This window comes from Apteryx rowi, unplaced genomic scaffold (assembly GCF_003343035.1).
Source record: "Apteryx rowi isolate R43461 unplaced genomic scaffold, aptRow1 scaffold_59, whole genome shotgun sequence".
NCBI classification, from domain to species: domain Eukaryota; kingdom Metazoa; phylum Chordata; class Aves; order Apterygiformes; family Apterygidae; genus Apteryx; species Apteryx rowi.
The window spans coordinates 3,497,496-3,525,456 of NW_020450860.1; the positions used below are offsets into that span (position 1 = coordinate 3,497,496).

A 27,961-nucleotide genomic window follows, 5' to 3' on the forward strand; every position below is an offset into this window, starting at 1 on the left:
ATTAAAACTTCCCATGACTGAAATCAGACTTAGTTACCAAGTTCCTAATAAAAAAAACTCATACAGAAGGATAAAATTGTTAGCAAAACATCTCCCAAAATGCACTGTAAGATTCCTAAAAAAAATTTTTTTCCTTATTATTCACATGTTCATGAGGGAAAGTAATTTATCATGGGCACATTATAAGGAAAAAAATCAAAATTTTACATTAGCTTCTCTCTCCACGATTTTTCAAACATGTAACAACTCTGSTTTTAGATAAGTTCCTTTCAGTTCTATACTAAAGCTAGATGAAAAGTTATGAACCTTTTCCCCCAGGTTCTTTTATACTTTAGATATTTAACTAAGACTAAAATATTTCAGGAGAATATAAAATAGCAGCAAGTGGAATTTTTCTCATCAATTATCTACAACAGAGGAGTAAAATAACTCAGGATATTTACAACTAACATTACCCATCAGCTTTTGAATTCAGAGCAAGCTTAAATCTGAGCCTTGCACAAGATTAAAAAACAGCTATTAACTGTTGGAGAACATCCTGTCTGTGAGATTCACCGTTTCCCAGGTGTGTCTCAGCTTCTACTGTAAAACCAATCTATAAAGTTCTTGTCAGGTTTCTATCCCCTACCTTAAAACATCGGTGATATAGGACTTACCTTTTTGGAAAATTCTGCTGCTTTTTTTTCACTTTCTTCTACTTTAGCTTTGTCCACACACAAATCTAAAGTTAAATAATTACCACACAAGTCATGTAAAACATATCACAGCTCTGASGTCCCTTCCAACCTCAATTACCCTATGATTCTATGACATAAAAGCAATAAACAAAAAAAAAATTTAAATCACAAAGGATTTGCATTACTTTCTCTGCTTATCCTTAATACTCAGTTAGCTTGAAATCTAAATATTGCTTTAAAAAAAAAAATCATACTTTTTTTTTTTTGAACAGACTGGTCTCTAGTATACTACAGAAGTGCGATTTCATAATATATAATCTATACTGCTGGCAACTATCAAACAGTGCAGTAGTACTGTGTCCCATAAATTATGCATTCCTGTCATCACCCTGATTAATAATTAGGCAACCACAATGAAGTAATAGGCTGATTTGACGGAAGAGCTGGTGAACTACTTTTTGTTTTGATCATCAAAAAAATCAGTAAATATAAAAAAAAGTGGTGAGAACATGTGACCAGGAAAAACAAATCATCATAGAGTTGTTCTGTTCACTCTCTAAGAGATTAGAGTTTGCATGTGATGATTTTTGCCCTTCTTTTTTACATGAACTTACTACTAAATAAAAGATGAAAAAGTAGAGTTTAACATTAGTATGAAGTAACAGCTCCTTCAGGGTTTTTAAATCAGAAAGCCCCCCTTTAACATAAGAAATCCAAAAAGAAGCATTTTCTTATTTCAATAAAATTATTTTGTAGGCTTCTAAAAGAAAATGTGGACAGACTGTAAAGCAGATTTCTTCACTGAACAGTGAAGAACAGCCATTTCTATTGATTTTTCACAGAGTGCAAAACTCAAAACACTTTAAGTGAGGTAAACATGATTAACTGCATATTATAAATAGGAACTAGCACAGAGAGACAAACCAGCTAGCCCTAAAACTAATAGGTCAGTGGAAACTGAAGCAGGATCAAGTGATCAGGTTCCTAAGTCATAACCGAGTAACAGAATGCAGGTAGGTACTTTTTTCAAAATTTTTTCAAAAGTCAACCTGTACAACAATCTTTCTTTCTTCTTGTCACATCACCAAAAATATTTTCCTAAATGATGATATTCTCAAACAATAACTACTTTCCCATATGAAGTATTTACTCCAGGGATGGCACTGTATTTCAGTTGATTCCACCAAACAAAAAAACAACCCAAAATAAAACAAAACCCCCACACTTCTAAATGCTGATAACTGTCATTTGCCTGATGGTATGATAATTATTCATCTGCTTCTTCCCCAAACAGCAAGTGAATCCACAGTCCCCTAATGGTTCAACTAATTAGTCTACCTTACTAAGCAACCTTAAATACTTGGTTATGGAAAATATTCTGAGAATTACACACACAAAAATTATAAATCCATTAACAATCAATGCTAACTTAAATCTTAAATTTTGTAACAGACCAGAAATTAATAAAATTTTGAACAAGCAATTTTTAGTTAAGATTATAAGATTTAGATAGAAGTCAAGATAAAGCTGGAGAAGTAAGCCTCAATTACGTTATTTCTTAAAGGCTGAAGAGCTTGATTTGGCAATATATTTGTTACTTATATGAACACTTCCAGAAAATTGAGAAAATTCACACAGCTAATGTAAATTTATGCAGAATTGCACAAAGAAAAAAATATAATTTAGCAAAGAACAAGGTAAAGTTGATTGTAGTGTACAAACCAATAAGGTGAGTAAGATCCACATCCAGTCTTCCTCTACATTTAAAATCTGGGTCCATGCCACTGCAGTGTAATACTATCTGTGAAACGCATTCTTCTATTATCTTGTAATACTGAGGTCTGACAAAGAACACATTTTACAAGGTAATGAGAACATGAATAACAATGTATGCAACCAGGAGGTGAAAAAGGCCAACTATAACTCCTGATATATGAACTACACAATTGCCAGTAAAAGGCTCCAATCAAAAGCCTTATTTGTATGTTGGCTAAGAAAACATCATTGTCAGGTTCTCAAAGCAATATCTGAAAAAACTGAGAACTCCACGAAACATAGTATACTTCTAGTCTATATTTTACTTTTAGTTTACACTTTGCCAGACAATAAGCAATGAAACAACTTATTAAATATTATCAGTATACATTGCAGCAATTATTTAGCAGATTCTCAATACACTGAATTCCAGTCCACTATTCAATTACTTACCAAATTAGTTAATCAATAACTTAATGTAATTGTTTGATAAACATCTCTATACTACAACATCAGGAATCTCTAAGATTACAAGATTCTGCGCTCAAAATTATCAGCTCTTACCAGCGCAAGGTACTACATCTTGATTTCACATAGCATAAAGTTCTCAGAGTATAAAACTCTGAAAGCTAAACTGGTGATATTCCAAACTTTCAGATTAAAAAAAAAAAGTTACAAAAACATTAAAGATTTCTCTGATTTTATTTAATTCTTATCTTAATTTCTTCATCTCACACATCGATCATTTTTATCATCCCTTTACAACAAAGCACTATCTTTTAAAACAAGACTTTGAATGCAGTACTTTTACACTGTTAAAGATACTATTATTCTTGTTCTTCGCACTCCAAAAATCAAACAAGATAGTTGATTCTTACCGAACATAATAATCATTCCTGATCAGAAGAAAATGTTGGAGAATTGACAGGAAGTAGTTTTCAGAAGATGTATCTTTCAACATATTATATAACAGATGATATACTTCATTAATATCAGTGCAAATATTGTCAAGGAAATGCACAAGGATTAAAGAAGTTCCCTATATGAGCATTCATATAATCAATATAAAACCCTTTAACGCTCTGAACTACTACTCTGATAGTAAATACCCTTTTCCAGCAACAATTATCCACAGAACCTTTGTTCCCTGTTCAACAGTTAAATCGTTTCTACAGTACTAACTACCATTTTTTCAAATTCAGACAAACGTCAAGCAAGTGTTCTGCACTCATGCAACTTCAAATTTACTGCCTCTTCACTTCTACAGAAGGCATGCATCTTGAAAAATTATTCTGAATTAGTTTTCAAACCTGTCATTTTTCTTCAGATTTTAAATTCAAGTGTAATTTTACATCTTTATGTATTATAAACCAACACAGTATTTAGTTTAATAAATGGTATTTATGAAAAATTAATTCAGTTCCTAATGACTTGCATTTAACAGAAAGTTATCAGTATTGATATTAGCTTTCTAACTAAATTTTTAACAAAAAACAAGTGGAATGAAATCTGCTTGTGAAAATCCTTAGGAAAATATGTAATTTTGACAATGAGCTACATGTAGAGAATGCTGCCTGAAGTTTAAAAAAATTATTAATCAATACATTAGAACACCATTTCACATTTCTATAAAGGATATTCCATTTCAGCTCTGATATCACTGAGACGATGTGACAGCTCAATTAAATCTTCTTCTTTGTTTTCATCAAACACTTTCAACTGAATATCGAGCTCTTCGTTCTCTTTATCTTTCAAGTCCTATTTTTCAAGGCATAGCATATCTTAATTTTCCATTTTTTCTTAAAGCAACAATTTCCCCCCTTCAAAGATTATATCATTGCAAAATATAATACATTAACCTTTTGAGCAGAAAACACACATTTAAAAAGGATTAAGTTGTAGCTCACTGTCTGATTTTTTTTTTAAATACTATTGCACAGCTGATAAAAAGTAAGGCAAAAATATCAGCCAATATAGCAGACATAGGCAGTAGAAGAAACACAAAACCTCCTAATAGAGTTTAGTTCTCTTAATAGAAAATAGTTGGCAATTCAGTCTTGTCAATATCAGCTCTTAAAAAAAATGCATATTTCTAGACATCAAGGAAAGCAAGCTAAAGAAGGCTAAAAAAGGGTAAATGAGGGATGCTTACAACTTTTGTTATTATAAGTTAATCTAGATCATAGCATAAAAACATCTATAGTGCACTCTCAGAAATACTTACACAAGAAGTAAAAACCAAAACAAATTGGTATTTGGAGATGGAATGTTCCTTATAACAAATACAGAACAATTTCTCCAATACAACTAAGAGGCAAGTTTAGCTTCCGACTGGGCACATCACACAGAAAGCATCACTAGTTCAAAAGCCATTAGCATGAGTGCACTACATGCTTTAAAAGAAAATTGGCCAGAACTGGGCATGCGTAACTGGAGGCTAATCATATTCAGAAAAAAGTGGAACTCATACTGATTCTAATGTTTGAAAGCCAGAGAAGCATACTTTGTATATGGACAGAGAAAGAGACCAAGAATTACGGAWCCTCTTCCCGAATCTTTCTTATTCCAGAAACTTGAAAAGTTTCCCCTAAGCACAGATAAGAGCATAAAAAGTCTTAAAATGCTTTATCATTAAGAAATTTGCTTTGTAATGCAAAAAAAGCTCCTCTACCTTGTACATCCATTCCCTGCAGAATTAATGATTTGAACTCAATGTATATGTTGTAATTAACAATACATTAAGAATAAACAAACAGCAAGATGGCATTGGCTGTTTTTGATATTACAGCTTTTATGAAATATTAAATAATTAACCTTGCTGGCTAGAGATAAAATTTCAACACAATAGTTCTTCAAAATGTTTTAGATATAAGATTTTGTTATCACTAAATCTTAATTGCTTTTAAACTCAAGTATCTGGATGTTAGCACATTCTATTAAGTTTTCTATCATGAATCATTACAGTTCAGTTTATTGCACCTCCATCCACCCCCCAGTTCTTAAGTTTTGGAAATATTTAGCAATTGTAAAACAACTAACTTGCAGGAAGTAAAAAAAAAAAAAAAAGACTAAAAGAGTTCTTCAAGCTTTCAGATATTCTGCAGCAAATAAAACCATATACAGTTTACAGAAAATAAAACCAGATCATGTTAAGGTTTCTACATCATATAGAACTTGAAGCTTCACGAATATACCCTAAGAAAATTTGACACGCACAAATCAGTAACAGTTTCAAACTTGAATGTTCCAAAAACTAAAGGTTTTTATTCTTGACAAATATTGATGATGCAAAAAGTTGGTATCTTAAACTATTTCAGACAAAAATAAGCAGTTACTGTTTATTTTCTCACATCTTTTGTGGCAAAATGCTCAGTAGCTTAACTATACATATTCCTGATGTAGTCAAAATAGTTTCTTGGTTAAGAGGTATTAAAAAAAAAAAAAAACAAAAAACCTTGCAATGAAAGTAACAAAACTACGTGCTGCTATGCAGAACAAAAGTAGATTTGGACTGATAGCTCTGACCTCCTCAGACCCCAACCTTTCACTGGTGCTGCTTTCAACAAGACAGTTTGGTTATTTTCAACAACTACACATAGTTAATTGTGATCAATTCCTATATACAGGCAAACTACTTACAGGCAATATTTTTTTCAGCCCACAACGTAAAAACTCATTTCTCAAGTGTATCCTGAAATCAAGATCTTCTGGAGATGTAACGAGAGCATTGATGAACTGCATACAGGCTACCTGTAATCAGAAATACGGGCAATAACTTTCATTAAGAATGAAATGAAAATAAATACTTATTGTCTTTGAGAATTTCAGTTTACTCAAATTATAAGAACAGATGTCAAGAGATGGACATTGCCATAAAAAACAAACAAACAAAAAAAAACTTCCAGGACACAAGTAAAACTACAGCTCCATCTATTGTCACAACTACAAAAGAGACAATAACACGCTGGTCGCATAAACCTCTGAATGGTATGTGTAGGTATTACAACACAAACACAGAGAGATAATTGCAGTGGTACCAAATTTATTATGTTTTGCATATATATAATATCTAGCTTCAGTTAGTATAAGCAACATCAAATACTGTTCTGTTTTAGTATTGTGAGTGCTTCTGCTATTTCAAAATTGTGTCAACTGTAAAGGACCAAGCTTTATTTCAGAAAGTTATTCCCACACTACATTTCCAAACTTCTACTCCTTCTCTTCCTCCTCAGTGTTTTCCAATTTGAATGCAACTTCTTTTTGCAGTAATTGGAGATTAAAAAAAAAAAAAAGTCAACAAAATTAAAATCACCAGGTGTGTATTTTCTACTCCTATAGGCGTTCTGCAAAAATGCTCTGAAGTCTCAGGCTACTGGCTAATGCTTTAATTGAACAGCTGTGCATTTTAATTGATTTATTTTAAAACAGGCAGACAATAGCATAATGCTAAAAGTGCTGATACATGTTAACAGACTACAATGGGACTTCAGGGAAATACCCAGTTTGGTAAAAGATGTTAACTGCAAATAGAAGTAGCGGGGTGGGGCAGGGGGAATCTATAGCTGCTGGACAAAAAAAAAATAAGTGAGATGAAAAACACCCTTCCAGTTTTAATTACATTCATTATTTAGTTTTAATAGAACACCTTAAGGAGTCTTAAATTTCTACCGAAACTCACTTTGAAAGGTACTCCCTTTATATAGCTGCATCTTCAGATAATGCAGTATCATCACGCTTGCTTGAATGACTTGTTATGTTACTACCATGACGTGACTTAACAAGGAAAAGTACATGTCCAATCAGAAATTAATAGAGAGAAGAGGTGCCATCTGCTATGATTGTTTTTGCCAGAATAGACTCCGGCTTAATGGCTTGTGCTGATACATTACAAGTAAAGAACATTTTTGTCAGAAACAAGTTAATGAGTCTTGCAATTGTACCTTTATTCAAGTGTAAGTATTTTTATCAAGGGGATCATATAGTGGGAGAAGACTTGAAAATGAATGTCCTTTGTGATAGCATTAGTAGGACAAATATGAGTATTAATATGTAACATTAATATTAATTTAAGAGGTAATGCTTAGGTGCATTACAAATTATCAAAATAAAGGCAACCAATCACTTCAGTTAAAGATACTTTCAAAAACAGTACACAAAGATTTATCATAAAATATTGATCTCAGTTTCCTCTAAGCCGGGTTTTCAGAAATTCCAGTATTAATGGCCTCTGGTATTTGTCAGACGTTTCCACCTACATTTCAATATTCATCCTGCTAGTATTAGCAAATAATTTGCTTATTTATGAGACAGCAATTTAAAAACACTAGAAGAAATTTTGCAAGTATGCTTTATAACTTGTCTAATTCTCTACTCATAAACAATAGAAATAAATTCAAGTTTCACTGACTGCTATAATTGAGTTATATGTGGGTTTCTCCACATTACAAGCTAGAACAACTTTCACGACATTTGTATTGAAGAGTTCTGGGTTGCAAACTTTCATGTAATTTAACTTTTACTATTACATTTCTATATAAATATTGTGGGCTGAGATTTTCAAAACTGACAAATTTCAAAGCAGAATACAAACTTTATTTTGCAGAAATTGCAACCATATTTATTCTTAGAAAAAAGTACTACCTAAATTCCTACAGCACTGCTTCAAAGCAGATCATAAGAACGTAATTTATAGAAACTTGCACCTTAGCAATACAAAATTTGACTATAAAGACTATATTCTGAAAACAAAGCAAGTCAAAGCCATTCTTCAATAGAATATTCAGGCACTTTGTCTCTATACAAACACTTATGATACAACATACAGCTCATGACACATGATGTGACACTTTACACATGACATGTGACATGAGGCACAACTCAACGTGACACAACACATGTGAACTGACAAATGAAATGATACGACATGTGACATGATGTGATATGAGGCAACAGGTGACACACAGAACATCACGTGCCACATCAACTGCCAATGGTCATGTCATATGTCATGTCACTGCACATATGGAATGACACATCATGTGTCATATATTACATGTGTCATGTCATGCCTCATGAGACATGCCACACATGTGCATGTGCAAAGTTGCATGTGCATGTGCAAAGTTGGGGGGGGTTAATGATAGGTAGCAAGGAGTAGTGATAAGTGGCGGGGGGGGTGATAAGTGGCTGGCAGGGGGGGAAGTTGATAGTAGTGGCAGGGGAGTCATGATATGTAGGAATGGGGTGTGATACGGTAAGTGATAGGGGGGTGATACATGGGAACAGGAGAGCGATGCATAGCCAGGGAGGGGGGGGGGTGATATGTTGGAATAGGGGCRTGATAAGAAGGGGGGAGGTGATATGTTGGAATGGGGGCATGATACATGGGAATGAGGGAGTGCTAAGTGGGGGGGGGATGTTACAATGGGGGGACGATAGATGGTAGGGGCATGATATGTTGGAAGGACAGTATGATTACTTGYGGGAGGGGCTGATAGCAGGCAGGGAGGGGGTGATATGTCAGAATGGGGTGTGATGAATGGCAGGAGAGTGATATATTGGAATAGAGGAGTGAGAAGTGGAAGGGGAGGGCCTGTGATAAGTGGAGGGGCATGATATGTGGTGGGAAGGCAGTAAGTGGCAGGGGCGAGGGGACAATATGTGACCGGGGGTGATATAGCAGAATGGGGGTGTAATCTGCGGTGGGGGGAAGGTGGTACATCATGACACATGCTTTATTATACAATGTAAATAAAACATTTTGCCGGGAAATAATTCTTAAATTGTCAAGTCATATACAGTCTTTTTCTATTTCATATTATTTCTAAAGTATCAATAAGCATAGAGAAAAAAGTCAACACACCTGCAGTTGCAAAAATTCATGGTTCTCCAGCCCTTCAACAATTTGCAAAAACCGTTCTCTATTGCGCCTTTCAGCGGCAGTTGTTATAGCTCCTAAAAGTTTGTCAAGACTACAGAGAAAGACAAACTGTCAAAAGTTTACCATAGTCAGCATTCCCATTTTGAAGACACTTAGCCCACTGTTTACAGAACTCAAGCTTTTACTGCACTGGTAGATAATTTAAATGCATTTATCTAAACTTATGTTAAGCTGGAAACAAATCAAGGAACAAATGTTAAAATATCTATGAGTTTACAGTTAAAATAAGGGGAGTAGGTTTCTACTGGGACATTCAGTTAAGAAACAAGTAGATATGTTCAGAGGAAAAATAATTACTGCCTTTGCAACACTGTGCATTTGGTACAAGCAGGGAAGTTTGATATTTGGGAAATGTCTTTTCAGAAGCCAAAATGATTTATTTATTGCATACAAGATGGGGATTTTGTGTTTTTGAACCTTCAGTAAACTAACACACTCAATTCAAAGCACACATATCAACTGACGATCTTTGTTTTAAAAAGCTCAGGGATACGTGCTACATATCTTAATTCCATAACTTGAATCATTTAAAACTTCAGGTATAAATGCAAACTGTCTTGGTCAAATTAGTTTTGCTTAGGTAGAGAGAAGATACTTTGATAAAATCCACCCATATTTTTTATTTTTGTAATATTGTATTTATATATATATATATATATATATTTTTTTAACTAATGACAAACCTCTACACATAGTATCATACCAGTCATTCTGAAAAATAAGTACTCCAACTTCCCCTCCTCAGGATAAGATAATTAATCGGACAGATAATTAATGGATAAGATCATTAATGGGATTATGTTAGGTCCCAGCCTAACTTTCCATTGTTCTTAGTTGTCCTTCAATTTAACTTACAGATAGCTCACAGCCTCCTGTGGCAACCCATTCCATCAACTCAATACAACACTGGAAAACTTCTCCCTCAAGTGGACCCTCAGCTTTCCTTGTGACAATTCAAAGCTTACTATTCCTTTGCATACTCATCAGGGATATATGAAACAACAGATATATGAAACAACTTTTCTCTTTTCAGCAGCTCTTTACAAACATTTATGGCTCACTAAATCTTCTCTTCTTTACAATAAGCCATTATAGTTCTTTGACATCTTCCACTTAGGTCCACGCTTTTCTCTGTTAAATTGTTCTTTTTTCTGATTTTCTACTGAATTAATAGATAACAACAGCTAAAAGTCTCTTCATTAAAAATACAAGTAGCATAAGAAGTAAAAAGACTGTAAACACTGTAACAGGTTACAGTTGCATTTTACAGGCAAATTTTATCTCACCTGTGTCCAAACTGACAGCTCATGAGCATTCAAAAAGTAAGTATTTCATTTCAATATCCTACTTACATATTTTCCTCTCCAACAATGCAGATAGCAGAAAGTATTTTCACCGTTTCCGTCATCATGTTAGGTTGCTTTGGATCAATCGCTCTCGATAACAATAAAAGACTTCTTTCATCTCCTAGAATCCTTTGCAAGCCATACTTAGAGAAACAAAAAGAAAACTTTCAATGAAAAGCTTGTATTTGCTCCAGATGTTCAACATCATCACCTCTGCGCTTCAGAATGTTAAGAATTTTCACACACACACACACACACACTCTTCCATATGAACTTGCTAATGCTCTAGTACTAACCTTTGTGGCTATTACTGCTTGGGGACATAAGTCAGCCTTCCCAGTCTTAAATATCTTAAATCTGAGACTTTTTCCTGACAAAGAGACTCAGTTCTTAAGGAAGGTATCTTGTAAAATCAGGTACCTCCCAAAAGACAAMCCATAGCTTTTATTTCCTAAATATATCTGAAAGACCTCATCAGTATGAAAAGTTAGTTCAGTTTTTCCCTGTTTACTATTACAATAGGGAAAAAACTTTTCCCCTAGCAACTCCAAGTAGATTTTTCACCCACTGACTGATAAAGTTGAGAACTTTTTCTTTAAGAAAATACTTGCTTTCATTCACTGCAAATCCTATTTTCATTTTCTGTACTGAATTCAAAACTTAAGCATTTATTTAAAAACAGCATTTTTTTTCATTTTCATTAAATACAGGAGACTCATATCAAATATTAATTGTTTTCAGTTAAATTGCATGTGCAGGAATAACAAGGAGTTTAAAAAAAGACATTCAGTGCTACAGCAAGCYATTCTGTAAGCGTTTGAGATTTTATTAAAACGAATAGCAGTAGTTAAGAGCAACTTTAATACATAGTTATCTTTACTGTAGTGGGGGAAAAATAAATTATCAACAAYACTTTTGATTTTGTTATGAACAAATTAAGATCATGAGTTTAACAAATCAACTTCTAAAAGCAGTTTACACAAACTTTGTGAACATGAATAACATTAAAAACAAATCAGATTCATCTTAAACTAGACAGTTTATATCCTTTACCTACTCTCTACCACTTTAAGAACAGTACCTACAAATGTTAATCATACTCAATTTAAATTAGGCGTTAAGTATATTTATTAACAAAAACAATCATGCATTTTAGAGTTTGCTGAGTAGACAAAATACAAGCAGTATGAAAAAAAATTAACCATAAATTATAAAAATTTGTTCAAAAACTCAAAACAGGYTTTAAGAGAAACAACAGTAGATACTTCCACATTAATCTATAACAACATATTTCAAAAGTTATGTTTCCTACTAGCTTTTCCATAACTGCATTCTACACAGATCAAAATACAGTTCTCATCCTATTTTAGAAGAAATATTTTTCACATAAGCAAATTATTTTCCTAATTCACTTACCTTCAATCCATATCATCATCATGTTTGTCAAATGGCTTTACTTCCATAATTAATAATATTCAATATAGATTTATGAACAAGACAACAACAACAACAAAAAAATTACATCAGTCTGAGACCTACATTTCCAAAGAGTAAACAGACACTGGATATACAAAGAAATTCCCTTCTTTTTCCAAGATTCAACATACTAAATTGTTCTTGAAATCTATTCAAAACAGTGATGCTAAAAGAATCTGAATTTAATTTTTTTCTTACTTTGTTGTTCATAAATGCTTTGAGGCACTGGATAAGTTTATGTTGATTCTTCTTATCAATACTTTCTTGCCTTGAAGGGGAGGAGGAAAATAACGTAAGTATGATCCATCTTCACAAGCTCCCCCTCCCTCTATTCAAATGATTTGAGTCCTTACTGTTTCTTGTCCAGGAGCCTTTCCAGTACATCCAATAAAACTCCAAGACCTTCATGTCCAAAATTGATAACCCAGCTGGAAAAGAGGAGAAAAGTGTTTTTAGTTATCTCTTAATCAAATGTAAAACTTCCAAAGTTGTCTCCAATACTGCTAATGCATTGCTTCAGAGACACTGCTTTAAATATCACTTTCCAGGAAGACCTAATCAACTGTTAAGACAAATGCATAGCTCCAATGAGATGTTTTTGAGCACCTAGAGCAAGGGCAAAAAAAGTTCTAATTCACTGTGAAGCAAGTGTTGATACTTTACATAAAGGTAAAGTGAATTCATTTCTGAAGTATTTGCTGACAATAAAGCACCTAATTTCAGCATATTACAGTCCTTTGAGAAGTTAAATACAGTGCCAGCACCAAACATCTACAGGAAGCCAGAAGTAGAAGAACGTGAAAGGACAAGGTGCAGCGGGGGGGGGGGCACAACAGAGAGACAAAGATGTTCCTTTGAATTACAAAAGGACAAACACAATACCCTTCATCATTTTTTCAGATACTTCAGGTTATTTGATACATAATGTTCATATAACAGCAACAAAAGGAAAAAGTGCTGTCCTACTGTTATTAGGGCTACAGACTGTGGTAACCAAAAGATTCAACCACCACATGGCTAACAATACAAAGTTTTCTAATTTAAAAATAATTTGCAAAGTGAGGGCAAAGATCAGTAAGTGAGGTAATAGGTAAAATGTGACAGAAAATCCAAAGTGCCTGAACTTCACTGTAATATATAATTATCTTTCTAGATGAATTAAATGTACATTTAATGTATGTTAAAATAAATGAATATATTGCAGTACAACATCACTAAGACAATCCAAAAATTTTCCTCTGAAAATTTTAAAATGGGTCTCAGCACCAGCAAAGCACCTCTTAAGTCCCAATAAAAGTTGTGCTGCAAGAACCTTTCAAAAGACTTGGCCTAACAAGGATATCGTATACATGCAAGAAGTGATCACACTGTTTTGTTCCCCCAAAGCCACCATTTCTTCCCACTCCTGCTTCCCTAAACAGTCTGCTTTTGCAGAACGAAACAGCGTGATCAGTTCTATTTTCTACAACATACTAAGGCTGTAACTAAATGGAAACGTCCACTTGCATTGCTTTGTGTGCATGAGTTAACTATGCAAGGAGGTAGTCCCATGAAAGAACACAACTGCTGATTAAGAAACTGTAATTGTCACATGGATGCAGTACTTAGCCGAAGCTAATACGCTGTGCTGAGAAATAAGGGTAAATTAACCTGGGCACAGCAGCACACCAACACAGCAATACTGCTGCGAGCACCTGCACTACTGGTTGCAAAACATGAAATTGGAACAGCACTGCTCATGCTATATACACATGCCAAAAGTCAGTACTTCAAAAAAATATATATACTCATGCTGTTGCAGGTAAAAAGGAGTGCTAGTCATTCCCCCAACCATAATGTAGTCAGGTGTTTTAGACACAAAATATAAACACCCGAGATAATCTACTGTAGACATTACATGCTATTTTAGCCTACGCTTTGATTAAAGAAAAAAAGAAAAAGAAACAAAAACAACCATTCTTGCAACAACATGGTGGCATATCTTGCCACATGTATTTATAAATATGTAAGTACAGCCCCCCCCACTCATACACACAAACATGTGCCCACACACTGATTTTCCCCTAAATTGCCTCAGAGAAATATTCTTGAGAAAGTATTTACCAAATCACACTGTCCTAAAGTCAACACAGAGCACATTCTGTGTAAAATTAAATAAGAATATATCTTCAAAAAAAAAAAAACAGCTGGTCAGAAAGACTGACTACATTGTCAGTGATGGCAAATGGATCAATGGTTAAACCTCTCTATTCTCAAGGCTGATGCCATCTACAAGTGTGTGTGGGGGGGTTGTTTTTTGTTTTTTTCCCTCAATACACTTGTTTTTTTTCCAACCACGGTTATGAAAACAGGGTGAAAAGATATTTCCCTCAAACATACCCATAACTGAAGGTATGAAATTCTTACTGCAGCCATCATCTAAGATGATAAATATTCATCAGTTACCACAGGATCTGAAAGATTAGTGTTAGCATCATCAGATACTTAACTATATATTATAAATGTATACTCCATATTCACATTCTTTCCTCTTGCAGAAACAGTACTTCATAATCTCAAGTCAACAACTAAACATTGTCATTTAGAAATGTGCTTAGAGTAACAACAAGGACATTCACAACTTGTGGGTCACAATGACCACATGCAGTATTTGATCTATACAAAAGTTTGAAGAATATTTGTCAATTCAAAGTAGACTCAAGACTGCTGAAGACAGTATTAATTTTGACATCTTAACCCATGGTAAATGGTCATGGTAAAATCTGTATCTAACAGTCAACTCATTTCATAATACTTAATGTTCAAGCAGTAGCATAAACTATTTTTTTAATATGCAGTTCACATGACATCTTTTATAGGCTGAAGTGACTTGAAAGTTAGCTGATCTTGGACACATCRTAGATAGCATTGCTTTACCCTAAATATGCTACCAAAAAAATAAAAAAATAAAAAATAAAATAAAAGAGTTCTTTTCAAGAGATGTCCTACAAAATAAATTTGATATGGCTGTTCTGAAACTGCACTTACCAAGCAAAACTAATATACAGAGCTTTTAAAATACTTTACCAATACAGCTACGGCATACAGAACTGTCAAAAGCACTGTATGTGCTCTCAGGCCTGAAACTGAAAAAGGGGGTTCTGCAACTGAGGGCTGAAAATATTCTCTAGGTTAAAAACCACGCATCATCAGTTCTTCTGTTACCAAGTAATCTTGTCCTAGTGTTTCCACAGACAGGATGTAAACTTCAAGGCTAAATTACAACTCAGATTTAGTATTTGTCAACATTACAAAGAATACAAGCAAGCATCTGTCTTAATTTCTACTGAACAGATGCTATTTAAAAATGTTTGCCTTAAAGGTTTTGTTTTTGTAAGGAATCATTAATTCTATACATAGTATTTTATAAGATTAATTCTTGCCCTAGCTTAATAATAGACTTTTATCAAGCCACAGTAACACTTCCACCTATGCCATATAAAGCTTGTAAAAAGTTAAAATAGCTCCAAATTTTAACTATACTTGTACCTAATACAAATATCATATTCCCCATTCAAGTATTTCTAAATAAAGTTTCTCATAAAATGAATAAATGCACACAGAGAAAGCATGTTACATTCAAGTGTCATGGTATGACAGCTATATTTTTATATTGATATTATACCAAACAGAAGAAGTGATGTTATAACAGCAATACCCTGTAAAAATATTTTTATTAATAACAAAAACAGTAGTCTCATGAACAGATAAGAGAAGACTCTTGCAGTTTCCATCTAACAGAATTCAAGTACCAAAACCAACATTTAATTTTCTGAGTACATATGACATATGTTCACCTCCAAATCATCCAGAGCTAATGAAGAGAGACTTGAATTTAGGGGAAATCGCACTGAAAAAACAGCAGTGTTATCCATCACATAAGACAAATCTTCATAAGACAGCTAATTAAACACACACACACACACACACACACACACACACAAAACACAATCGAGGTTGGAAGGGACCTCTGGAGATCACCTAGTCCAACCCCCCTGCTCAAGCAGCGTCACCTAGAGCACCTTGCCCAGTACTATGTCCAGATGGCTTCTGAATATCTCCAAGGAAGGAGACTCCACAACCTCTCTGGGCAACCTGTTCTAGTGTTCAACCACCCCCACAGTAAAGAAGTTTTTTCTAATGTTCAGACGGAACTTCCTGTGTTTCAGTTTGTGCCTGTTGCCTCTCACCCTATCACTGGGCACCACTGAAAAGAGTCTGGCCCCATCCTCTCGACACCCTCCCTTCAGATACTTATGCACATTGATAAGATCCCCCCTCAGCCTTGTCTTCTCCAGGCCCAGCTGAACAGGCCCAGCTCTCTCAGCCTTTCCTCATAAGAGAGATGCTCCAGTTCCTTAACCATCTCTGTGGCCCTTCGCTGGACTTGCTCCAGTGGCTCCACGTCTCTCTTGCACTGAGGAGCCCAGAACTGGACACAGCACTCCGGATGTGGCCTCACCAGGGCTGAGTGGAGGGGGAGGATCACCTCCTTCGACCTGTTGGCAATGCTCTTAATACAGTCCAGGAGACCTTTGGCCTTCCTTGTCACGAGGGCACATTGTTGGCTCATGGTCAACTTGTTGTCCACCAGGACCCCCAAGTCCTTCTCCGCAGAGCTGCTTGCCAGCAGGTCAGCCCCCAGCCTGTACTGGTGCTAAAATCGGGGATCAAACCCATGACCTCGGTGTTATTAAAGCTTTCCCAATTTCCTAACTTGTACTGATCAGGAATGAAAAACCTCACCATTCTGACCTTATTAAAAAAAAAAAGACAGTTATTCAGGTATTGCAGTTACTTCAATGTGCAATGAAAACACTATCTTCTGAGATGGCAAAATGTATAACATGAAATTATCACTCTTGAGAAGGATGCTACTTATCACATGGTACCTTTTGTACGAGCAGCGACTTCATACACAAGTTGATATTTAAAAACAGAGAAAAAGCAAGAAGGAAAACAAATTTTTCATAAAAAATAGCAGCTTCTCATTATTTATAAATATACATTAATACAAAGGAGAAATTTATATTTTGCACTTGCTTGGAAAGACAGATAGCAATTTATTTTCTGACTAGCTGTAGCCAYGTAGCATTCTTGATTTTTGGGTCATTGCTCATCAATATTGCTTCAAGTGAGACCAACACAATTACAGTATTTTCAAATGGCAATAAGTATATTCTGYCAGTTAACAATTTAGTGTTTAATCATTTGTCTTTCCTCAAAGACACCTGCTTTTTTACAGATTCTTTCTCTCAGCCATTCTTCACAGGCAGAAAACCTCAATACAGATAAGGAAGTACTCTTGATGTATAACAACTGCCCTTATGGTTACATTCAAGATTACAGTTGGCAGATCTAGGACCAAGCTCTGTGTGGAAAAACATACCAAAAAGCCAACCACTTCTTCAGCCATGAAGAATTTCAAAACTGAAGTATAATAGTTGGTGGCGTTCTGTTTTTAAGAATATCTGGTATTGACGTATGTATACTACTTCATACATATGCTAATGTTAGGATTTCCAAGTAAAGTTGGTTTTCAAAATACTTTCACAATTTAGTAGCAAGGGTCCTTCATGCAAAGGGCTAATTGGTTTTGCTCTCCAAATTGCAGGGGGGGGGGGGAACCCACAGAACTATGCTGATGCTCGCATTCAATCCGCAATAATCACTAAGAGCATAAGTGCACCCATTTGAGATTGCACTAAGCATCCAGAGGATTAAAAAAAGTAAGGTTAGTGCTATAAACTACTATAGAAGTAGTTTGGGAGCAGAACATGATTACCATCATACAAATAGTTTTTTTGATTTCAATAATTAACATACATATTTATAATGGTCRGAATCCTCCTGCAAAGCCTGTACCATCTACCAGTCAGACAATATTACACATGATAAAAGCTTGAGAGGCATCATTCACAGTGGTTCGGTTAAGTGGTACATGGCTGTTCGTTCCTTCCAGCTAAGACTAACGAGACTTAACTCATTTTATATCATCTCAGATATCTGAGAACAGGAACACTAACCTATTAAGGACAGTCTTCTGTTCCTTCCTTATCTACACTGTATTTTGGGGTGTGAGGGGCAGGTCAGCCATATCTGATCAAAATAACTGKGTTCCACTCAAGTGTTCATACTTAAAATTTGAGATTTGCTCGGTTAATTCATTAATTTTGTTGTCAGCAAAATTTCTTCTCCTCAAAAAGAGCTTTCAATTTTAAAAAAAGTAGAACTGCAGAATTCCTAGGTATTTGCATCAATAAAGTCTATAATAATTATATATCAGAATGACATTCACTGATGGTTTATTTTCAAAAGAAAAATGCTGCAAGTTACATGCTTTTTGCCAAACAAAAACAAATTTGTCTGCCACCAGTCATTGTGGTTTTGTACAAACTTTTCCAGAGCTTCCAGGCATTTTCAAAAATTGAACAGCTTTGGTATTCATTTCATCTGAAATGACTAAGTGGCAGGGAGGGGAGGCTACTACAGTCAATCCAGAATTTTTATACTCTGAGAAAGTATAATAGAAGCTTCAATTTTTTCTGCAGTCTGAACACCATAACAACCTAAATAACGTAAACTCACAATGAATTACTACTTCAAAACAGCCCTGATGTACTTCAGAAAGTTCTGCTAGACAAACTTATTTTCTCAATAATTAAATATTCTAAAAGGATCTCTGAGAACTTGACAAGAAATAATGAAATGCAACAAAAATAATCGCAATAGCTATTCAATAATGGAACTTATAGATCAAAAGTTCACCTGGTTAACTTAAAATTAGTAAGAAATAGGTGCCATTTTAAAAGTTCCTTTTACTGGTGTTTACTAGTAAAAAGAGTGGATTAAACATTCTTTCAAAGGATCCCAACTCAGAGATGAATAATGAAATTTAGGCCACGGACACTGGTTTTGTTAGCATGGCTTTCTTCTAGCTGGCTTATTCTATCCACTCCCTGCAACATCCCTAGTATTCTCACTCACAGCCAGTCTTAAATCTTGTATTTTTTATTTTTCACGTTGTATTAATCTTAAAATGCATTTTTTAAACAGTTGCCTTTCAAACAATTCACATGTATTAACTATAGCTTTTTTGATAGCAGCTACATTAAATACAAGTGTTTCCACTTCACAGAGTATATTGCTTATAGAAATTAACAGTTAAGCAGTAATTGAAGTGCTTTCACAGAACCGACTTGGTTGATTTCTGTGCAGCACCTCTGGCTGTGGCATATCCTCTTTTAAACCATCACTGATGTAAGGCCTGTCAGGATTTCAAACAGAAAAACTTAAGTTTGAACCATTCAGTGCTGTGGCCTTTAAGTTGGATTTCAGCATCTTAAAGAATTATAAGCACTGATGAATAGCAACTGATTCCATGCTCCGTTGTCATACACTTAGCTGCAACTTGAACACTGATTTGCATCCATCTACTCTTAAACTGCAAGAAATCTTCATATACAGCCTCTCTTAGACCACATTTAGCATATCTACAACTATATCTTTCCATAATGCTCTTCACCAAATTCAGTGTCAAAAGGTAAAATACACAACCTTGGCTAAACATAAATGAGGAAAACAAGAGAACATTGCTGAATGGAGCAGGAGATTTAGTGACAGCAGAAACAGATGCAGCTGAGGTACTCAATGTGTTCTTTGCCTCCATAATCTTCAACAAGGTCTCTCAAGCTTTCATGCTTAGGGACTGCATTCAAAGAGGAGACTACCAACCGTGGACGACAATCAAATTAGGGATTACTTGACAGAACCCAACCCATACAAGTCAGCAAGACCAGAAGGGCATGCCCGAGGGTACAAGAAAGATGGCAAAGATAGCATTTTAAGATCACACTGCATCATCTTTGAATGGTTGTGGAGACAGAGAGGTCCCTTACAAACTCAAGAAGGACAATCGTTGCACTCATCTTCAGAAAGGCCAAAAAGGGTGATCCAGGGAGCTACAGGCCAGTCACTGTGATCCTTGGGAAGATCATAAAGTGAATCCTCTCGAAAGCCATTTCTGGGCACATGAAGGTGCATGTGATTGGGAACAGCCAGCATGAATCTACCAAGAGTAAATAAATCATGCCTGACCAACTCAACTGCCTTCTTACCCCTGGATTTGTGAACAAGGGGAGAGTAGTGGATGTCTATCTTGACTTTAGCGAGATAGTCTTGTGTACAAATTAGGACATTATAGTCTGCACAGGTGGACAACTAGATGGGCAAAAAAAATGGCTGGATCAGCCCAGGAGGTAGAGGTTACCAGGATACTGTACCTGAARGCCAGTAAGAAGCAGAGCACTGCAGAGGTCTGTACTTAGATAAAGCCCTTAGCAACTCGATTTGGTTTCACAGCTAACGCTGCTCTGGGCAGACAGTTGGACTAGATGACCTACTCAGGTCCCTTCCATCCTCAATCATTGCATGCTTCTAACCCTCACATCTATTTTTTTTTCTTTTTTTAAAGAGACAAGGTACATAAGCTAAAATACAATGACTGAAATTTTAACCAAGGCACCCCATAACAACCTCAAATATATTTATTCCAGTGCCACATGAACAGCTGAAGGGCTCAAAGAAAAATATGAATACATGACCAATGCTGTGAAGTCTTTTTTCCATGATTAAGAGCATCATCACCACAAGAATACTATATTAATTAGTACAGATCAATAACATGAAACTCAGCAGATTAGTGCTAATCATCTGCTTAAATGGATAACTACTTACTTCAGCAGGTGTGAACAGAAGTTTCTAATGTATATCAGATCACTACACACAAGACAGAAGTACTTTATTCTGTTTGTACAAAAACTAAAGGTAAGTATGCTGTTCATTCTCCACAATGATTTTAGTGTGAAATTTGTGTAGTTCAGTTAAAGAAAAAACTAGATCAACCACACAATGGTTCAACTGAACTAGCTGACTTACTACAACTGTCATCCTTCTGTGCATACTATAAGCACTAAGTTGATGAACTCCCTCAATATTGCTAACAATTGACTTCTCTGTTTCCAGTGTGCTGAGAATTATTTTCTGGTGCCTACAAACATGCATCTGGGTGCTTCACAGGAAGCAACTAATGGGAAAGAGATCCCCACTCGTACACATTCCCTTTGTTATGGCAGTTACAGTTGCTTGCTTCTCATAAGGTAGGCTTGGGGCAGGGGGGTGGTTGTTTTTTTGGATTTGGGGTTGTGTGTGCAGGTTGGGGGAGGGAGTTGAGAAGTCACTTTGAATAAAAACTTTCAGAAACTTTTGGTCTTCTGGAAGGCTGTAACTTTCAAAGAGTTCCATAAATTGACTGAAAGAGTAGGAAATTATTATATATTGTACAAAAATCACACCATTTTACTACTACAGTTATGGTATGATGACGCAACAATAGCAATATAAAGAACTCAAGTTTTATCTACATCTCAAAAAGGAAAGTTTATTGCTTTAACTGCTTTAGTCAAAACTTACTTCTCTCCCAAATAAAACAGTATGAACTACATGGACAGGGTCTAAGAAAAGAAGTTTCATGTTTAAACTAGAATACATGTAGGCAACCAGCTGGAGCTAGATTGTGAATACAATTGTTCTACTGTTCACACCCAGAGAGAGAACAAAATAATCTACTACAATCAACCAATTCAAAATTCGGCCTGAGAAATTATTATTATATCAGGGAGAGAGTACCAATTTAATTTTACTGTTCAAGTTACTAATTGAAACTGCTCTTTACAACAGCTGAGCATCAGGATAGCTTCCTAACAACCATTCATCTCTTAATGCAGAAAGCAGTCCTATTCTTTTCAACATCCTCTGTAATAAGCTGCAAAATGTTAGAAGAATCATCTAGGTACTTATTCTCTGAAGGCAAAGCAAAGAACTGTGATAGCAGTAGAACAAGCGTATGCTAACAGATGCTTTTTAAACTTCCTTATATAGAGTTTTTCCAGCCAATTCTGATGAAGTACATTTTATAATACCATATATAGAAGAGGTACTATAGTGAAAAGCAGGAAAAACGGTTATTTTCTGCTTCCCAAATTAAAAGAAAACAAAAAGCTTAGCCAGACCTGTCCTTTGCGGAAGCTGTAGTACAGTCTGTATTAAGAGTCATAACAAGCTAATGTCATCAAAACTTCTTTAGATTAATGAAGACAACTGTAGCATACACAGATACAGAGAGAATGAATGCACTACCTGAAGGCCAACTGAGAAACAGTGGTCTGTAGTACACTGATCTAAAAAGGGAACAGGATTTTTCAGAGTATACTTCAAGAGCTCACATAAAACCTTTTTGAAGCTTTCTTAAAAACAAACAAACAAACAAACAAAAACCACCCTATAATTCCTGTAAGAGGTCTTAGGGGTGTTTAGTGAACATAACAGGGAGTCAAATCTATGTTTAAAACCTCATTCAACAAGGAAGATTTATCAACAACTGCTCAGGATTTCCTAACATTATATTTGTCCATTGTCGGGACATAGTATAACCCTAACAAAACATCATCCATTCCCTAAGTTCTCTCACACACAATGAAGGACCAACTAAAATAATTAAATAAATCAAGGGGTAGTATACTAAGCCTGTCCAGTTGTCAGTTCTTTACTCATTTTAAGCTTAAGAAAAACATGCACAGGAGAAAAGCTTCAGGGCACAACTAGAGAATGAACTACCTGGTTTTATACATGAAACCATTTGCAGGCTACAGACACCAAATTTCATTGTTCAACAGCGTCTTACTTGATATCAAAGCTAGACAGCTTTATTCACTGCTCAGGTCAACAGAATCAAACATCTTAGCACTTTCAAAGCCAAGACTTTGTAAAGCATTCCTGTAATTACTCTGGTTGCAAAGAAATCAGACAAACAAATGAACAAATCCTTTTTATTGTCAAGTAAAAACAGCACAATAAAACTATAGCAAAAATTATCACTTACCTGACTGGATTGCTTGTTAGAGACACTCTCAAAGACTCTAGGCAGTTAAGAAGCTTTTCCTCCGCAATTCCAGATCGCAATTCATGAATATATTCTTGCGAGGACAGTGTGCATTCATGCTTGCTGTTTTTCAGTCCACCCTATCACAGAAGATTGAATGATGCTTAACGTTATATAGATTATAACAGTGTTTAAGTAGATGATAATATAAGGCCAATATATGCACAAGTTACTTTAAAAATCAGTTTCCCTCCCCCCCATATTACTATTACAGACCTCTACTTGACTTAGATTTGTCATAGATGTACAATATTTTTGGTTTTGCCTCCCAAGACTAGATATTTTTCTGGAATTTTCTTCACAGGAAAACATTTTAGCAGCTGATATGCTAGACAAATGCATAATATACTAGATAAATGCTAAAATTCTTTAAGATCTGAAAGTGTAGTGCATCATTATTTGATGCAGTGATATCATACTTACAAGCTGATAGTATTTAAAATCCTTTGTAAGATTTAGATACTTGAAAATTTCTTAGGTTATCAAGAGTAAAACTGTCCCTTCCCTTCCCCCAGAAACTAACTACAAAATACAAAAGAATTCTCAGTTTGGCAGTTCACCAATTGCTAACATTTCCAAATGAATGATTTGAATAATAGCTACAAAGTGGTTCCAGAAGTAGAAGATAAAATATGCAACAGGATAGTATGATTTCAATCAATTTATATCAGCAGATGATAAGCAATAAGACACAAAATCCTTCTTTAAGACATTTTTCAACTTGACTAATTTTAAGTGTAAATACCATACACATTGTTGCAAAGCAGCTAACTAAAAGTAGTGCAGGTGGACAGAGGTAGACAGGCTCTGAGTGCACCTGGTTTTGAACCAGTCTCAAGATTTTTCTTTCTTTCTTTTTTTTTTTTTTTTTTTTTTTCCCTCCCATACACTGCAGAACAACAAACAATTCTGCTATGATTAAAACAGTTCACACACAGGGAGCTCATACCTCTTATCCAAGTTTTGGCACGCAGGTTCTCAGAGTGCATTATAACAGGCACAGAACAGAATCTTAAGTGCTGTATTTAGAAATAAAAACAGAAAACCCCGTGCATTCCTTGCAACTGTTGAGAGTACATACAATGTAGGCACCTTAATAAAAGCCACGTTAAATCAGCCATCAAGGCAGAGCAGGACAGCTACACAAAATTTTCAGTGCCAGTCCAAATTTAAGACTTTAGGGAAAAAAGTCCCAAGAAGTATTTCTCAAAGTTGACCAMAAAGAAAGAAAATAATGCCATTTTCAACACAATATATGAATGCAAGCCCAGCCAGACTAGTTGCTACTACCAAGTTCCATAACTACTGCTACTTCTTTCTGTGGAGAAGGTAGGTCTAAGTAGCTTATAGTCCACTTATTAACTAGATTATACAGAACCTACAACAGATTCTATAGGTTTTACATACAGAAAAGTTAGCTATTAAAATAATGAAACAAGCTTACTTCACAGGAAAGTATCTACAGTACTCTACAACCTGCTTATAAAACACACTTCAGATGGAAAAAAAAATCTCCTGGATTTAAAATGCCTGATTTTCAAGAAGTCTTGTATTTTAAAGGAGGAAAAAAAAAAAAAAAAAAAGATGAAAACAAAGATTTCTGAAGACAGTCAAACTCCCCTCACCAAAGCAGAGCAGCCAAGCATGCATTATCTTTTCAGTGGTGCCCAGCAACAGGACGCGAGGCAATGGGCACAAACTGAAACCTGGACAGTTCCATCTGAACATGAGAAAAAGCTTCTTCACTGTGAGGGTGACAGAGTACTGGAACAGGTTGCCCAGAGAGGTTGTGGAGTCTCCTTCTCTGGAGATATTCGAAACCCGTCTGGACACGATCCTGTGCAACATGCTCTAGGTGACGCTGCTTGAGCAGGGGGGTTGGACTAGATGATCTCCAGAGGTCCCTTCCAACCTCAACCACTCTGTGATTCTGTGATTATTAGGGAGGGCATATGGATCCCAAGAGATCTCTACTGAACTGGCATAGATGTCGCACAGCACTGTATCCACCACTGAAAACGCATTTTCTGAAGTTCCATAACCAGCTCCACAGCAAAATGGAGAGCGGGAGGAGAGGGGGCACTTGGCTTTACACATCTACATTTATCCTGTTCTTAGATTTTACTCTCTGTGAAGCTAGTAAGCATCTAGTGCAGACAGCCACAATAGACTTGACTACTAATAAAATCCAAAATCTTACAAAAATTGACTAAAACATTAGTTGTGCACTGTAGTTCAGTGCACAACTAAAGCTTGTGACAGAAAATGAGGTGAATTACTATACCCAATTTGTTATCAGAAATCTTCCATCTGTGTTCCACAGATACAATACTCGGCCATAAACCAGCTTTTAATGCTTCCTCCAGTGTAAGACATTTCCAGAAAAAGTGTACCTGGTTTTCCCAGTAGTTTCAGAAGAATCCAGATGGTTGACATTTCTGATCATATCAGTACATTCACTTCTGTCACAAAAAACACTTCATAATTGCAACCGTCACGAAGGTCACCCTGCTGCTTTCAAACCACTCTGATAACTCTGCTGCAACTTCTATCCTGCCTCATCTTGTCATCCTTACTCCCCGCCATCCATCAAAGCATCAGTTTGGCGCTTTATGCATTCACCACTCCCTTCCCCCCCCACTCCCTCCAGACAATGTGGAAGTTGGAAGGTTCCACCCTCCAGCTGACTCTGAAGATCGTTTTACTGCAACTTAAGTCCTAATATAAATTAAGGATCAAGAACATTCATCCAAATGACCATATGCTATATATAATGTAAGTTTCTACTCTGCTACTATATCACTATAAAAACAATCACCATGTGAATGAAGACGCAGGTGTGTAGCGCGAAGTAGTTTTAGACTAGCAATAAAGCTGGGAAACTAACCTTTAAGCGTACACTTCAGAGTTTAACCCTTTTTCCAATTCCACCTTTCAACTATGYCAGTTGGACAAATGGAAGTTACAGTACTATTAAAATATATCTGTTGTGACAGACTTTTAAAATTATTTTAATTGCTAAGCCAAAGCTAGAGTTTTGGTCTGTTTAAATCAGTCCAAAAACAGTCTTATATTTTCAGCTTTAAAAAATATCCCCAAATATGGATCACTAGACATTTCTGTGAATCCTTGAGCTAAAGCCAGTAAACAACCAGCCAGGAATGGGRAAGAAAAGGATAACTTCTTCCTGTAGTATTACTAGTTAAAGTTATGAAGTTATGGATTAGATTAAATTTTAGAGAATGCACACATTGATAACTATACCAAAGAAAATCTCGTCAACTGCGCCTTTGACCAAATCCATTTTAAGCTAAGACAGGACAAAATATAGCGGTTACAAAACAAATTACTGGAGGGGTTTTTGTTCTGTTGTACTTTGAATTTGGATCTCCAAGCCTCCGCCACAGACAGTTAGGAGGCATCTGCAGGGCCTCCGCTGGCATAGGTGCACTGGCGGCAGTGTCAGCCAGCCCGCAGCAGCGGACAGCACATTCTAGGTGCTGAAGGCGCCAGACTGTTTAACAGCCACACATATTTCTTTCACCACAGGAAGCTAAGCCAACAGCTGCAGACTTATGTCAAAATAACCACATCCGCACTGAGATTTCTTTTACTGGCAAAGCTTTAGCTTTCTGTATACTGCAGTTGGCTATCATATCTATAATATTTCATAAGCAAATATATTAGCTACAGAGAAGTACATGCACCAGTTTTTCTTCCGTAACCAGCAGCCAAAAACACCTCACAAATATTATTAGGCAACTAGATAGCAAAGTTTAAAAAAAAAAAAAAAAAACCTTTTTTTTTGCCTTTTGAGATTTTAAGAGGCAATTCTGACAAATGTGGAAAAAAAACCATGTACCCAACAGTATTGTTAGCCCACTGATTTAAATAAACAAAGCTATTAAAAGACAAGACAAAGATTATTTTGGAAACAGAAATAGAAGGTTTTATGACTGAATAGATTCATCAACTCATAGAAAGAAAACAGCTCTGCTTTGGATAGCATGGAGAAGCAAAGCAGGCCATTTGCTGCTACCTGAAGAGAAATACATGTCCTTCAAGTCAAACTTGCCAAGCAGAAGGAACATACGCACCTTTGACCAATGAGAACTGGTAGTAGAGAAGAAGATATACTTGTCTCAGAGAAAGCGGAGACAAGGTAGCAGACAAAACATTTCTGTTATGGAAATGGGGAGCTGAGAAGAATTCTGCACCGAACGTTCACAAAAGCTCAGAAGTTCAGGGAACACTGGTGGAGAATTCCCCTTCCCTCGCATCATGCTAAGTGGAAGTGGAATGAACAAAAAAAACCCTTTAAGTTATATTAATTTAATAGGCTGATTCTGTTTTCACAATCTTTTCTGCAGTTAAAAAAATCTATTAAACTTTTATTTGTGACAAACTATAATTTATTATCAAAAGTGCTCTAGACAAGGACAGCCTGTTATTTTAGTGTATAATATTTTTACATTGGATCAGCAACATTACAATTCATTGTAACATCCATAGTAAAGTAGAATGATATTTCAAAAACAGTGTATAGAAAAACATGCAGCTGTCCTGTAGAGTAAAAAAATATATACATAGCATAAGAAACAAGGAGAGAGTAAAACTGAATAAAGTGTCCAAAAATAGACAACATTAACATCAAGATATGAACTTACAAAGCAACCCCATGGATGGGAAAAATAAAGAATTCTATGTATTGGAAAGCTGTATTCTTTTT

General features: G+C 35.5%; 1 protein-coding gene across 3 annotated transcripts in view; it reads right to left on the reverse strand.

Annotated features, from left to right (window-relative positions):
- Positions 1-27,961, reverse strand: part of DIAPH2 (diaphanous related formin 2) — a 292,492-nt gene that overhangs the window by 227,261 nt on the left and 37,270 nt on the right. For all 3 annotated transcript variants that reach the window (XM_026082669.1, XM_026082670.1, XM_026082671.1), the window contains exons 6-15: positions 23,173-23,312; positions 12,548-12,622; positions 12,393-12,462; positions 10,725-10,861; positions 9,295-9,403; positions 6,072-6,182; positions 4,072-4,190; positions 3,311-3,427; positions 2,400-2,518; positions 657-721 (exon numbers count right to left, since the gene is read on the reverse strand). In XM_026082669.1, the coding sequence (XP_025938454.1) occupies positions 657-721; positions 2,400-2,518; positions 3,311-3,427; positions 4,072-4,190; positions 6,072-6,182; positions 9,295-9,403; positions 10,725-10,861; positions 12,393-12,462; positions 12,548-12,622; positions 23,173-23,312 (1,062 nt within the window). The remainder of the gene's footprint in view (positions 1-656; positions 722-2,399; positions 2,519-3,310; positions 3,428-4,071; positions 4,191-6,071; positions 6,183-9,294; positions 9,404-10,724; positions 10,862-12,392; positions 12,463-12,547; positions 12,623-23,172; positions 23,313-27,961) is intronic.